This window comes from Yarrowia lipolytica, chromosome 1D (assembly GCF_001761485.1).
Source record: "Yarrowia lipolytica chromosome 1D, complete sequence".
NCBI lineage: Eukaryota > Fungi > Ascomycota > Dipodascomycetes > Dipodascales > Yarrowia > Yarrowia lipolytica.
In genome coordinates, this window is record NC_090773.1 from 284119 (window position 1) to 299552 (window position 15434).

At 50.5% G+C, this 15434-nt stretch overlaps 5 protein-coding genes across 5 annotated transcripts; 3 read left to right on the top strand and 2 right to left on the bottom strand.

The window, feature by feature from the left end:
• Positions 1-1161: 1161 nt before the first annotated feature.
• On the top strand, positions 1162-2349 carry YALI1_D02852g (uncharacterized protein; the record flags this gene model as incomplete). Its single annotated transcript, XM_502324.3, has 1 exon — positions 1162-2349. The coding sequence occupies one exon, from the start codon at positions 1162-1164 to the stop codon at positions 2347-2349; it is 1188 nt and encodes a 395-aa protein (XP_502324.3).
• A 962-nt stretch (positions 2350-3311) lies between these two features.
• YALI1_D02874t (uncharacterized protein) lies at positions 3312-5456 on the top strand (the record flags this gene model as incomplete). The annotated part of the gene is made up of 1 exon (XM_068282580.1): positions 3312-5456. One exon carries the CDS (start codon positions 3312-3314, stop codon positions 5454-5456), a length of 2145 nt encoding a protein of 714 aa, XP_068138681.1.
• A 2-nt stretch (positions 5457-5458) lies between these two features.
• Positions 5459-9361, top strand: YALI1_D02895t (uncharacterized protein; the record flags this gene model as incomplete). Its single annotated transcript, XM_068282581.1, has 1 exon — positions 5459-9361. One exon carries the CDS (start codon positions 5459-5461, stop codon positions 9359-9361), a length of 3903 nt encoding a protein of 1300 aa, XP_068138682.1.
• A 63-nt stretch (positions 9362-9424) lies between these two features.
• Positions 9425-10332, bottom strand: YALI1_D02936g (uncharacterized protein; the record flags this gene model as incomplete). Its single annotated transcript, XM_068282582.1, has 2 exons — positions 9425-9539; positions 9974-10332. The coding sequence occupies 2 exons, from the start codon at positions 10330-10332 to the stop codon at positions 9425-9427; spliced, it is 474 nt and encodes a 157-aa protein (XP_068138683.1).
• Positions 10333-12766: 2434 nt separating this feature from the next.
• YALI1_D02990g (uncharacterized protein) lies at positions 12767-14956 on the bottom strand (the record flags this gene model as incomplete). Its single annotated transcript, XM_502327.3, has 1 exon — positions 12767-14956. One exon carries the CDS (start codon positions 14954-14956, stop codon positions 12767-12769), a length of 2190 nt encoding a protein of 729 aa, XP_502327.3.
• Between the last annotated feature and the right edge of the window lie 478 nt (positions 14957-15434).

Sequence of the window (15434 nt, forward strand, 5' to 3'; positions counted from 1 at the left end):
TCGTCTCAGCTCGATGTCTCAACGTGTGTTCGTTCTCTACTTCTCAATCGTTGGTCAGCGACAGTCTTGAGCACGACCTGGCAGCTCTCCGGTTAGTGCTGCTCTGCTCAACTGAAGAGATCAACGCGTCACCCATTCCGATTCCACCAAGAATCAGAACGCGAGTAAGTGCTGGTTACACACTGTCTCGTTACAACTTCCAGCAGATTGTGTCCAAAACCAAATCAGACTGGCGCTTCTCCATCATGGGTATTTTTGATGGGGAGTCAGCATGGCGACACTGCATTGTCACCAGAATTCACTGCCAAACAAGTATAAAATCGTATACAAGCACGAGCATGATTTTGTTTACCAGTATCCATTCAATCAAATTGTTTACTAGTTCAAAACTAGCGTCGGTTTTCTCCCCATTCATCCCGTATCCGTACTGTACGTACTGTATGTAGCTACTATAAGCGATGACAGCACTACTGGCCGATGTCTACCAGTAGCACGTTTCGGTGGCTGTGTGTATTTGTCAGCGGTTGTGTCTGTATATTATTAGTTTAGTCACGTGCCACTGGGCTTGGGGTGGTTTGTAGAATTGAGAGGCTGTTGGAAACTCTGTGATTCGTGTTGATTAATTCGAGTATTTTAATTAATAATTAAGCGAATAGAATGAAGAAAAAAAAAAGAGGAAAATGAAATTTTCAATTAGTCAGAAAAATTCAGGAAAAATTCAGGGAAATTAAGATGATCCAAGAAAACCCAGAAAGAAGTCGGGGAAATCGATAAATTTCAAAACTCGGCTGAAAATCCCAGCAGAACCCAGCCAGTCGTTGTCTACTTGTAGGCGAGACGAGACCTCTGGTCTCTGACAACAGCCTTAGTCACCCTTCTGTCATCTTTCCTTCATGCACAATAATCCCGATAAGGTTGTTGCACGTAGATATAGACAGCCATGTTTGGGCATATTGGAGTACTCATGCCGTTAATTGAACCAGATAAATCCATTTTAAATCTTTCTTATGTCCACCAGTCGAATTTTCTCGATATCAATCCGCCCACAGCATCTTGTACCCTATTCGCAAATTATTCCATTGTCAATAAAGTTCAATCATACATACACCTCCTCTGTACATCACCACCTCCACACACCCAGTAGCCTCTCACGTCACTATCATGGCCTCCACTACGCCCCAATCAACCAGCTCAGCGTCCAGTTCCCGCGTGGGTGGCACCATGATCAACCCCAAGGGTAATTTCGACCCCACCATCCCCGCCATTCTACCCCATGAGCAAATGTACGCGATTCAGGTTGGAGATCAGCGATTCACTTTGTCTGGAGCGTCTCTATCAAGCGATGGCCCGTCGTACTTTACCGAGTTTTTCCTGAAACACAAAGACAACCCGCCGGTGCTTTTTCTCGACCGGTCTCCGGACATTTTCAAGCTCATTGTGCGCCACTTGCAGGGCTACTACATCATGTCTTCCGACGAAGCCACGTCGGTATACCTGCTGATTGATGCACGATACTACCAGCTGCCGCGACTGACTCAGCAACTGCTATCTTCGGAGCTCATGATTCGCATCGGAAACGAGAGCATCAAGGTTCCTCGGACGGCTTTTGATACTCCTGGAGACGAGCAGAACTTTTTTACTGCAGGCATGGGCGTGTTTTTCGGCCTCGAGCACGATACCAGCGACGAGGTGCATTCGCAGTTCATTCGTCCACCCCCTCTGGCAATTCCTACGGTGCCCAAGCGAGATGGAAAATTGTTCAAGGAGTTGCTAGCTATTCAGCTAGGCGGTTTTGTGAACATTCACTCGGAGGAGCATCGAGAAGCGCTGCTGAGAGAATGCAGATACTTTCGGTTCCGGGGGCTCGAACAGAAAATGATCCGGCACGAAATCCGAGTCGACCCAATTCGGAAGAAGAAGGAGATCTCGCTGTTCCTCAAAAACTTGGACGTGAAGAAGATTGAGCTAGTGGACGGAGTCGTCATGTACAAGCGGCCATTTGTTGACACGGAGCTCATGGATCTGGTGTTTCAGGTCCCCGACGAAGCCGTCCTATCTGTGGCGCTGTCCCGCGTCTCATTCTATGGTGCCACAAAGATCAAGCTGGACAAGATTGCAAAGCTTCATGGGCTCACGTTTGGAGCGGTGGACCTCGAGAATGCCCATCTGGAAATTTCAGGAAGCCAGGCTGCGGTGGAGGTGCAAAAGCGGGGCAAGAGTGATAGCCATACGTTTTTGACAAAGAGTGTGTGGAGGTTTAAGGATGGAGGTAGTGGAGAGTTGGTGCTGTTGAAAGGAGAGGGATATTTGAGTGAGGGGGAGTTTAATCGGACGAGGGAGTTCTTTTAATGTGAGCGAGCTAATCAGCGAGTGGTAAAAGACCATGAGCTTGCTCACGTTCACGGAAGAATTGATTTACGAGTGACTGCTTCTTTCCAGCAACAACATGTGAACGAAACTGCAAAATTCGTGTGATCCGTTTAATGTTGACTCTAGAGGAAGCCAGTTGTACTCCCCTTTCGAGTTCTCTGGCTCTCTCACCAAGCCCCTTTCAACTGCCGAGCGTTCCTCTACGTCCATAGGTCTCTGTCATTATCGTCTGACATGGAAGCCATTCCAAGTTGCGATGACTAAACCTCCATTGATACGCTTGGTATATTCTCCCAAGTGGTGCCCGCTTTCCCAGGGTCTGTGTCTCCTGACATGAAACAGACGTCTGTGTATTTTTAATGTATTTTATGATATCAGGAAGACCATATCACGAGGTAAAGCTCGACCAGTGTCTGGGGGAATGTATTTAATCAGGTTTTACAACTACAGTACATATTCCACCTGTTCCGCCACTTTCTCGTCCAGCGGAGAAGCAGATCGCTGGTCTGTATCTTCAACCAACGGTTTTGATATACCTTCGTCCGGACTTGACTTCATCAGGTGTCTTCTGTTATCGCGAGGCTTTCACTTCGGATCCATATTGACTAACATAGGTCTGCCGAGGTCTCTGATGAGGAAGTCTTTTGAAGGTAATAAAGCTACTATGGAAAGAGGTCTTTATAGAGATATTTGCAACTGGCCTCATAATTATGTGATTCTCTTATTTCGTATTTTATTCTACTTTTTAACGACGTTCTTTCAGAGCGTTATTGATCGGAAAACGTTACTTACACTTTGTTGAAAATATAGATCCCAGTTAACATTTTAGTGGAGATCATACTGTGTTGTGCTACACCAATAACACAGCAGCGCTCGAAGAAACTAGACACAAAAAACAGAGCTATTATATTAATCGAGCGCGACCAGAAAAAACGTTCACCATGGAAACAGCGCAAGCCCAAGCTTCGGCGGGTAACTCCTTGGGCGCTCCGAACCCCCCACCTCCTGATTTATCGCGAGGTGATGGAGCCACCTCAACCGAAACCCCCAACCAAACCGACATTGAAAAAATCCAAAAAAACGACAAAAACGATGAAAACAACAAAAAAAACGACAAAAACGACAAAAACGACAAAAAAAACGACAACAATATCACCCTCAACGCCTGGAAGAGCAAGGCCGAAGTCAAGGCTCTCCTGACATCGAACCCCTCCACACTCAAATTCAACCTCAACAAGGAGCGAATTTCGGAGCCCCTTGCGGCGCCGAATGGTAGGCATACCTCCGGCCGTTTCAACGTGTCCTATGTAGCCAGCAAGGAAAACTTCTTCCGAAGAGCTCTTGACCGCTCCGCCACCCCTGATTGGAATCTTCCTATCTCCATGTTCCTCGAGCACCTCGATAACGCCGCTGAAGTCGACGAGAAGGACACCATCAGTGTCCTCGAGGGCGTCATCGAAAAGTTCGACGAGATCAAGGGTCAGGTTGGTCTGGCGGAGTTTGACCTGTCCAGGCACAACCTAGACATCGTCCCCCACCTGATCGACCAGATTAACTTAGAACAGGACCCTGAAGACTGCTACCAAGTGGGAAATGGTTGGCACTACCTGACGTCGGACGCCCTCACTGACCCCCACGAACAACGAATGGCTGTCATTCTGGAGACAGTTAGTCTCATTGTTGAGGCCAATACTCAAGATTATCGCATCATGAGGAAGGGCTCGGCTAACCCTGCTGGACGAAGAGTACTTTACTACTTCAACCTACCCTCGTACATGAAGATGGAGCGTCAGACGGAGGATGCTTTCAAGATCCACCTCAACGCTATTCTCAACCAGTTCGACGTAGACATTGATCAGGCCATTCCAGGTTCCTCCCTCTTGAGTGGCACCCTTCTGATGACCTCTGCCAACCATCAGAACATCTCGGGTCCTGTGATCGCAGTTCGTGCTCTCCTAGGCTCCACCCTGCCCCAGACCATCCCCGACTTCTTCGTCAACCTGGATCCCACCAAGGCTAGGCTTACCGGCTCAAAGTTGATCAAGATGCACTTCGCCAACGGCGATAACATCTGTGTTAAGTGCAAGAGCACTAAGCACATCCGGGAGGCCTGCCCCGAGAAAGACATGGTCACTCCCAAGATCTTCCGCACCCGCGCTCACCAGGGTACCCTCCCACAGAGAGGTAAAGCCCTTGCTTCCATCCATGCCCCATCCACCGTGGAGCCCCCGGTCCAAACTCGCAAGTTCCACCACACGCCTGCTACTCACCAGTGGGAGACCGTCGGCACTAAGTCCCCTAGACATAGACGGACTCGAGACACGTCCCCCCAACCCACCGGTCAGAAGCCCCTCCGATCTTACTACAACTTTGAAGTCTTGAGCGACAAAACCGGAGAGGACACACCCGAAGAGACCGAGCAAACTAACCAGCTGCCCTCTACGAACCAGCAGCATGGAACTCAGAATCTACCCATCAACATCCCCGCCTCCGAGGAAGACACAGTTCCCGACGACCAGGAAACGGAACAGGCTGACGTATCCATGAACGGCTTTGACACCCAGCCTGACGCACTTGCTCACCCTGAAGTAGCCCCTGATGTCACCCAGTTTCTTCCCCCCGCTACCCCGCTTAACACCGAGGCCACCAACAACGGCCTTCCCCACGACCACACCAGTCCCAACACGACCAACCAAACACAACCCCCCCCCGGAAGTATCCACGAGGGCCGACCCCGAGGAGGGCACACCACCTCCAGTTTCTCTGGCGAGCCCTCTCACACCACGCTCGGCAAGAAGCACATTGCGGTCTTCCAGACCGCCTCGAGCGAGGTTCCGGTGCAAATCCTGAACCCGGACAGGTCGGAGAACAGACTCTGCTGGCTGCCTTCTCAGGAGGTAGCAAAGTTCATTGACGGGAGGTGCCCGACATTCCTGTCTACATGCCACTTCAAAGTTTTCCACGACGGTGCGACACTCAGCTCGGTAGACGAGATTGTAGAACCCCCGAACAGTCCCCCGAACCCCCCTAGGGTGACCACTCTCCATGAGGTGGACACAATGCTCCGACCGGGGCAGAACCAGTAAGCATGTCTTTCACCTCTACTACCACCCCTTCTAAAGCCCCATGTAAGAGCACCCAGGCCAAAATGAAATCTCCGAATGTTAAAGTCATCACGGCTAACATCGGCGGTTTTAAGATGGCGGAAGCGCTTAACCGATTACCCGACACCATTGTAAACATTATTCGAACTACTCACTACCCCGATCTCGTCCTTCTTCAAGAGACGAACTGGGTGGACTCCTCCCTACAAACCGCTCAACAAATCATTTCAAACTCGCCCTACCCGGGGGGCAGACACTACACCCTCCTCGGCTCCACAGCTGGTGTTTCTAATAGAAGCGTCGGCGTGGGGCTAGTCTATTCCGACAACGTCACCATCACAAACTTTACAACAGTTTTTGAATACTTCCCAGCCCTAGACAACAGACTGTGTTTGGCCGACGTGCACATCAAAGGCACCGACAGACACCTATCGCTGATCAACGTATACGCACCAAACGAGCAGGGAGCCTCCCCCTTCACTAACCGGCAGTTCTACCAGTCACTAGACGACTATCTACGCCTCCATCCCTGCCAATACCCCCTGATAGCGGCAGGCGATTGGAACGCGGTCGCCTCCAACGACGGCAGGATTGGCGAAAAAGTGACGACTCACCTTAAGGACTTCTTAGCTAACTGGGACTTACTAGACACCTACACTCTAATCAGCAAACACAGAAAAGGCCTCTACACTCACACCAACAACAGCCGCGGAGCTGGCAGGCGCCTGGATCAGCTGCACATCTCTTCGACACTCTCACAGTGGATCAAATCCACACAACTGGTAACCAACAAGCAGGGTCACAACATCACGAAGTCCTCTCACCACGCGGTCCAATTCGTCTTTAACTTTGGCAACCTCACCCAGCGACAAGACAGAGGCCCAGGCACCTGGAGGATGCCCTGGTGGGTTTTTGATACAGAGTACATTGCTTGGCTCAAGTTCCACGTCAAATCCATTCTGAAGCGATATGGTCCTTTGAAGCCCAGCCTGAAGCTGCAATGCCTGAAAGAAAACATTAAGGTCACCATCCAACAGGAAGCCAAAAACCGCGCACTTCGAGATTCCAACCACCCAGACAACAGACGCCGCGAGGCCCTCATGGCAACAGCCTCAGACTGGCAAGCCTACCCAGCTAACGAGCCATACCCGATGCTCCATGCTCGGGTCGAACAATCCAAGCAACAGATGGAGATCCACTCCCTACGGAACCACCAAGGCCGAGTGAAGACCGACACCTCCTCTCTCTGCGACATCTCAGCTCGATACTTTGACAACATCTTCGACAGAGCTGCCGATATCAACGACACCGACGACAGCGCCTTTTTAGACCTCTTCCCCGAAGAAACCCGGAGGGTGAATACAGCTAACCCAAGCCTGGACTCGTCTTTTACCAAGGAGGAGATCTTCGATACCATCAAGGCGTCTACGCACAACAGCGCGCCAGGGCCAGACGGCATCCCGTACAGGTTCTACCGCGACTGCTGGGATGAGCTGGGGGACTTGATGACGGACGTCTACAACGAAGCTGGAGCCGACTCGCCCATCAGCACCGAACGCAACACCGCTATCATCAAACTACTGTACAAGTCGGGAGATCAGGCCGACATCTCCAACTACAGGCCTATTTCTTTGATCAACACAGAGGTGAAGATCTACACACAGCTCATTAACAAAGCCATCCAGAACATTCTTCCGGACAGCATTCACGGCGCCCAAAACGGTTTCGTACCGGGTCGACACATCACTAACAATCTCGACACCATGGATCATTTTTGCAACGCCTACTCCCAGCTGAACATGGGTTGGGTCGTAGGATCACTGGACTTCCGGAAAGCCTACGACACTATCAGCCAGAGTTGGGTGATAAAGACGCTTCGAAATGTGGGTGTCTCGGAACTGATGATCAACCGTATCCTAGCTGTACAACAGAACGCAGTAACGAGAATCAACATCAGAGGTGTCCTATCTCGCCCAGTCCGCATCAAGATCGGAGTGAGACAAGGATGCCCTCTCTCTCCAACCCTCTTCATCATCGCAGTAGACGCACTTGTGCGTCGTCTGGACCGAGAGATGTTTGGACTGGCCCCAGGCCTGCCACTATCCCACCACCACACCACTGGGCACAGGCCGCCACAACCCCCTACTCACCCGGAGGCAGTGGCAGCTGGACACATGAAGGTGTCGGCTTTCGCGGACGACATAGCGGTGTTCCTCAACAACATCCAGGACGTGGCCACGGTTGGTAGAGTGCTCTGCCTCTTCCAACGGGTCTCAGGCCTCACACTAAACCCGTCAAAGACGGTGCTTCAGAAGATCGGCCCCCCCGATTGTTTTGTTCCACTAACCTTTATTGACGCAGAATGGCAGCGAACAATTGACGCCACCTGGCCAACCGACAACAACACACGACAGGCCCCGACGCTCCGGACATCTGACAACATTTTCCGGTACCTCGGAGTACACTTCGGAAATCGCGAAAGGTTGGACACGCACTACGCTCAGATCAAGGAGGACCTCAAGGAGTCGCTGCGACGCCTTTCACTATGGGGTCTCCCCTATTACAGCAAGGCGTGGATGATCAACATCTACTTCTTCTCGAAACTGAATTTCCTTGGACCCTACGTCAGCCAGATCGACAACACCTTCATCCGAGAGCTGAACGAACTAGCGTGCGACAAGATCAACAAATTATCACCCGACAAAACACGCAAAACCTTCAGCAATGGTTTCATCCAAACTCCGGTAGGCAGAGGAGGACTGAACCTGCGGGACATGGGACGTTTCATGGTGTGCCTGAAGGCCGCTCGGGCTTACAGGTTCTTCCATGGCTCATCGCCGGCCCTTTGGGACTGCACCTTCCAGTTCTACAGCAGAACTCACAGTCTCACACAGGAAAAGCCACACCAGCGCGTCGACTGCCGCTTTCCGACAGGCCAAGCTTGGGGCTACGCAGCCTCCCCCACCATGCGAGACGCAATCAGAGCTTCTTTCGAGCTCAACAAGCCCCTCACCGCGGAACATGCCAACCCTCGAGAAGATCACGAGCCCTCTACAACAGACACAGTTAATCACAGAATCTGGGAACGAAACCAGGTGAACGTGAGAGCAGCAGAATCTTTCCGGGAAGCACACGTCGACATCGCAGCCGCGAGACGATACCATCCGGTCAGAATGGTGTCCACAGCGGAAATCGACCACCTCCGGTGGAGCATGGGACCACTTACTCTAGAGAACTTCATGTTTCACAAGACCTCGTCTCCCGACTTGCCAAACTTCCCACACACACTTGCACGACCGAAGAAGTGGACTCAACGAAGCGACTACGGGGGCATCTCTGACGACATGGTCTGGCAGGAGGTAATGCATGACCTTCGAAAACACTACATCGCCGACGCCAACAAAGCACAAGTTCTTCACCTCATGCGGATATCTCGACTTCCGCTCGTGAAATGGAGATACCCTGACGACCACGTTTTCACCAAGAAGAATCCAGGATGCGGGCTCTGTGATAAGGCCATCATTCAGGATCTGCACGAGCATATCTTCTGCAAGTGCGAAGTTCTTCTTTCCATGTTGACCAGGATGAAGATTCCGTCAGTGGACTCTCTAAAGGACTGGATCTTTACCGAGTCGAAATGTGGAGTACTCCCCTCTTTCCCAGGGCATGTGAACAGTGACGCCCCCCGGAAACATCAACAAGTCAAGACACGCAAATATCTGCGGGAATTGGCTTATGGGATCTGGAAGATGGAGAGATCCCTCCGGTACTCAGGGGACGACGCCACCCTGGGACATGTCCAACAGGGTTTGCTTCAATTCCTGAAGGAAGCCCAGATGTGTTTCTACGATGGACAACCGCCAGCACTTCACGATGAGCGAGAGTAGACACAGTAGCAAGCGTAAAAGGCGGCCGAGGCCACCGAGAGAACAGCGTAGCAGGGCGCGTAGTCACCACAGGGGACGCAGAACCAAACCAATGACGAAGAAGAACCACAAGGAGAAGTTTTCAAAGGCAATGCAAATGAAGAGGGCAATGGAAGGATTGAGATTAGAGAACTGGAGACTGGAGTGGCGTTTTCCCGATGAACGAACAAACACGCGAAGCTATGTGGACCAACATACAACACGGACTGAACCAGGTTTTTTTATGATTTTTTTACTGGAAATAGGTACGTGCCAAGTTGGACCATGACACTAAACGTGTTTAATTAGTAATATTCGTGTAAGCGTACATTCATTTCAAAGGTTATTCTTTCACGGCAAAGTTATAATTAAATGAATGTATATGCAGAAAAAAAAAAAAAACAATCCAAGTGGGCTAATTGCAAGCGGCCCAATCCTCTTTTCAAGACCAAGTCTCTACCTGAGCAAGCTGAGCTACTGTATGCTACATCTACACCTACCTATACAGATCCGAATTACGTGTAAATAATGCATGACTAAATTCTGGAATAGGAGTCAGGACTGGAGCCAAGAAAGGTGTGCTAGCCAGCGCACTACACCTGCCCCTTGGGTCTCAATCCCACGAAAAAGTTCAGCGCATAATCATCCGTGTCGAACGTAATCTCGTCGCCGTCGTGGAAGTAGAAGATATCACCCGGCTTGGCGTCGACTGTCTGGGTGCCGTCACTGACCCGCATGCCGCCTTCGACACAGATCTTCATCTCGTCGTAGTCGTACTTGTACTTGAGCGGCTCACCCTTCAACTGCCGGAAGAAGCCGGCCGACAGCTGCTTATCGGGGGGAGCATCCGAGTTGAGCAGGTCTCCGAGGTACGAGTTGTTACCCGCAATTAGAGGCAGTTGGGATGTGGAGGTGTGCTCCTGCTGGGCCTGTTTGATGTAGATCATTCCCATTATGAGATTGAGGGATAAGGGTGGTGACTGGCGACTGGTGGCTGGAGTAGATTTACCCGAATGGTGTAGATGGGGGAGTACAGTAGGGAAACTGAACTAGAGTGGATGTATATGGTAGGATAGGTGGCACAGATTTCTCTTGTTTGTGAAGTCTGTGACTGTTGCTGTCGATGTCTGTCGCTGTTGATGGATGTAGCTGCTCTGTGTCTGATCTGATACCGAGTTAACCGGACCCAGGCTAGTCTTATATACTTGTCTTTGGCACCATGATGGCTTGTGACAGATAACAATTGGGTTTGCTATCTGAAATATTGGGAGGGGCTTAGAGTTGGCCCCATCCCAGAAGGGCAAAGAGATCCGTATGGGGGAGAATTGGGTGGATGAGTCGTGGGGATTTTGGCAAAATGAGAGAAAAGGTCGGTATTTCCGGTCACGTGATATGTTTTTCCATGTTATTTTCTTCCATTTCTCTTGTGGTCTTCAACTACGATACAAATACGAGTACTCTTTTCTCCTATGTACATACATACTGTATCAAGGTTCAGGAATAAATGCCCTTTACGGGACGTGTGGATGTTGTGTGGGATTTGTCTGTGAGCCGGTTTCACATTCGAGTTTTTTTGAGAATTGTTTTTTATTGCAGCTTACTGTCCAATCAGGAGACGTTTCTAACGACTGAACATATTGGCATGATCCCCTCTTTCGCCTAGCCTCAACTCCACGTCTCATTTTAGCCGCCTTTTCCGATTGCACTGTCTAATAGAGTTGAACTGATAAGACATGTATATCAGGGCTGACACAAGTGGTGGTACAAAATGGTCTAATCGAGTCGATTTTGAAACGCAAAAGTCTCAGTCTCATCTCCATCCACATTAAACCTCAATTGAGGGTTGTTATTGCCCCACAAATCACTGTTTCATGCCGTCAAGGGCCTCCCTCCAACTCAGCTATCATGCATAATCGCCCAGACTTATCTCCACAAATTAAGTTGGTCGCACCAGCATTTGAGACTTGTAGATGGACTCGACCCCACAGACTCAAAGGGGTAAAAACTGGCGCCAGGAAACGAGAATGAGCCTAGAATCGGACTTGGGCGGCCTAGTCGAGAAAAGCGACCCAGTCGAGCTAAGTACTCATCGTCTTTGGGCCACTTTGTAGAGGCCTCTCGTATCCTGTTTTCCCCTATCTTTAGCTTAAATAAACCATGACGTAGATTATGCATACCGATATCGAACATGTATCGTACAGTATGTACTTGTATCGCGCACTTGTGTGGTATTTTACAACAGACAGACGGGCCAGAAAGATGCTCCGAAAGTGCTCCCAAATCTTTAATGAGCCGCATCAACGGCTTCTCTTCATCCGATGGGACCACAACCGCCCCGACAACAACCTACGGGTAGACGTCGTGGATGCCGTTCAAACTACTTGTAGCAGGATTATTAGATCACGTGTGGGATATTTGATCATGTGAGAGCTAGTATATCTCGTGACGGCTATTCGGTAACCTGAAATATAGCATTGAATCGAAAAAAACGTATTTATTTTTTATCATCTTTTAATTTTTTGATTATTTTTTTATCATGTTTTGATTCTGTCGGTTCTAGTAAGGTGGAGATGATAAGACCAGAGACTCAAATTACAACAAAGATCAAAAACAAGAACGCCGTAAAGACGTCCAAATAACTCTCTGGATGACTCTTCACGTGACCTGGCGACTTTATCAATGCTCTCTATCCCACGTGACTTTCTGCGTTCTTCATCACTCTTGGAAAGTGTGTTTCTTGTGCTTGATGATTAGGCACACAATATCATCCCAATAGGAAACCATTTCGAAAAACTGCTGAAAAACTCGTTATATATCCAAGGTCACGTGACCAAGAACCAAAAAGACCACCAATCCCAAAAAACCTGGAATATCAGTCGCGGTTACATGGGCTATGTTTATCTTCAGCTGGTGGTCGATGATTTACTTGTGATGATGTAAAACAACTAAAATGGAAGAATTGGTCAAATAACTTGCACTAAGATAGATATTTCAGGTAAGGACTCAATAATCGCCCCAAAACATCTCTAACGATATCCCTGTCGGATTTATAGCTCGATTATTTACGAGTAATATCATCTTATCTCAATCATGGAAGCTGTGTTGCCTCTGACACCAGTATGTTAGACATTGATCATTATAGATGCCATTTACAGTACAGTACCCCTACTCACAGAATTCTGAAGGTGAAGTTTGAGCTATAGACTAACAGCCAGTCTCTAGTCTACCAATATCATCATTTTGTTATTGACGATAAGCCGTCTCTACCTAGGACCGTTTTCAAGTTACCATACTCGTACAGTATAACTCAGAGCTCGCAGTTCATCATCAACTCCGCTTCGTTCAATTAACGCAACATGGTTTTTAATAAATATATAAATACGCTCTTCAACCGAGTAAGACCTCCCATCGCCAGTTTTTCATGACCTGGCTCCAATACGCGGGAGAAGTCACCCCCACGGGCTCTCCTCTCCAACCCATCCGGTCCCTCTGTCTCCACACCTCCTCCATGACCTCAACAGCCCGGTCCACGTTGCCAATCCACAACCGCACCGCTAGAGACTCCCATCTGCTCTTCACAAAGTGTCTCTGAGTTCCTTGGGCTTCACATCCGGCCACAAGGAGCGGGAAAATATGCGTTGTACACGTTCTGCTGCTTGTGGGGATATCGTCCAACAGCTGTAATATTCGCTGAGTGGTGGTTGGAAGCGGCTCGCTCTGCACCTGCGGCACAGACTGCACAAGATGGATCATGGCTGCGTAGCGGTACGCCTCTGCTGTGTTGAGACAGCTCTTAAGATCCCAATCGGGGTCGTTGACAAAGTATTGCACTGCTGTTGCGGGCCGCCATTGCTGCAGCAACCGCATGAGGGCTGCTGCTTGAGTGACTGTTGACGCGTCCGATTCGAACTGCGCCACCCGATTAGCCAGGGTGCCAATCTTGCCGATGACGGGAAACAGTGTCTGCGCACACCCTAACAGAGGGTCGATGCCGTCAGCTGCTCCCGGAGGATGCATGTCCTTAGCATGGGGCCGGATGACTGGAGGCGGGGACGTGGACAGGTCCGGAAGCTGTTGCTGCAGCTGTATAAGGTCGGCCGACATCACCGGCGCAATGTCAAGCGGATCCTCTCCCGCGCCGCTGAGATGCGGGTCGCCACCCACTTCCAACACATCATCGTCGTCGGGGACACCCGAAGAAGTCAACCGGGCCAGCACGTCAAGGTAGACGTACGAGTTGTACAGAAACAGCAGCCACGAGGGAAGGCGCCGGTTATACTTGGCCAGTAGACCTTTGACCAGGGGCTTGGAACCACGTAGATGCAACATGCCTGTTGTAATGTGCTGGTCCCACGACTCTGCGAATGCCAGAGAAAGGGTTGTGGCGAGGGCTACGTGCGGCTGCAGAGTGCTGATACCGCTGGCGAGGAGTTGAATCGACTCTCGCATGTGTGTGAACGCCTCGCGGCGAATCTCAATGTTACCTCTGGCTGTATGGAAGAGCGTCATGGCAGCAATGGCATGGTACAGCACGGGGTTGTGTTGTGCCAGGGGCCAAAGGGACGTTCGCCAGGGATTGTCGCTAGGACCGTCCTTGATGGTGACAATTCCGCAGGTGTGGTGGTCAAACAGGCGGGAGATGCGTGTGTAGTAATCGTCCATGGGCGGGGGCACGTATGATACGTACACGTTAGCGGCAGAATGTGTACGGTTTTGTGCCACGACTGCATTCAGTGCCACGGTGCCAGCGTCAGAATTTGCGGTATGACTTGGCTGGAGTTGATTGTGATGCAAGTTGGATTGTAGTAGATGGTGTTGATGCGGAGCCTGGGATGGCTGTAGTTGATGCTGATTCTGGTTCTGGGATTGTAGAAGCGGGGTGTGCTGGTTGTGGTTTCCAGGCTTGGAAACATGGTGGAAAGATTGAAGTGGCTCGGTGAGTGGTTGCACTACCGCCTGGATGACTGGTTGGGTCTGAGTCGGTCTCCCGACATGGGCCGGCGCCAGATTGACCTGGATCGGTTCTGATTTGACGCTGTCCAGCGCAAACTGGTCAAGGCCAGCCATGCCGTTTGCTGCGATGGTCATCCCACTAGGGGTGCCTCTGATATCAACGCTGTGATGGCGGGTACCTGTTGGGGCCGAATCAGAGGGAACTGACACAGCGCCCTCGCTCATGACCCGGCGTTTGACTGCCGTTGCTCCGTCATTATTGCCACTCTCCGACACCCGCTTCTTGGTGGAGACCGCGTAATTATGGTACGGCGCGAACATGATGTCGGGGGTGGAGTTGGGGTGGTTGACGAAGCTCGCTGGCTCGAACTTGGCGTCGGAGTTGGTCTTCTGGGTGACCGGGGTGCGTCCATGGTACTCAAAGTCCTGTTTGTGGGGCTTTTCGTTCGGCGCAGCGTCCTTGGGCATGCCCTTGAAGCTCTTCCACTTGAACGAGGTGGCATAACCCTCGCAGGTGAGGCCCCGTTTCTGGCACTCCAGACAGCCCGGTTTCGTCTCGTCGCACTTGCTGCGGCGTCGCTTGCACGTGATGCAGCCGGCGCGGCTCTTTTTCGGTTGTCCCATGGCGAAGGCGCGGAATCTGGGCTCACGGACGTTGTGCAATTGTGCTCTAGCTGAACTTGGTGATCTTCGTCTGCAACAAGGTTCAGAGTGGTAGTAGAGCTACAAGTACATACTCATACAGAGGGGTAGTCATAGTGCTGCAGTTGAGTCACGGGCGGCATTTGATGCACCACGGGCTTCGGGCCGGCTGTAGCTGCCCAGTTTTCGGTCGGCATATTCCACCAGCCACCAGCCACCCGGTGTATGCGCCACGTTCACCCGTAGTTGAAGCTTTCATTTAGTAGCTGTGTAGATTTGAAGATAGTGTATCTGACAGGATGGTGATAAGGAAGAAAAGATACCGTGCTGTGGCCAACAACTACTGGTTGTAGCTACGTAGAGGCGATACAGGTTTACAGTACTGGTATTCCACTTTTCAGTTGAGTACTCATCTCCTAGCCACTACGCTACTTGTAGACGATTGACCACATTTTCTCAA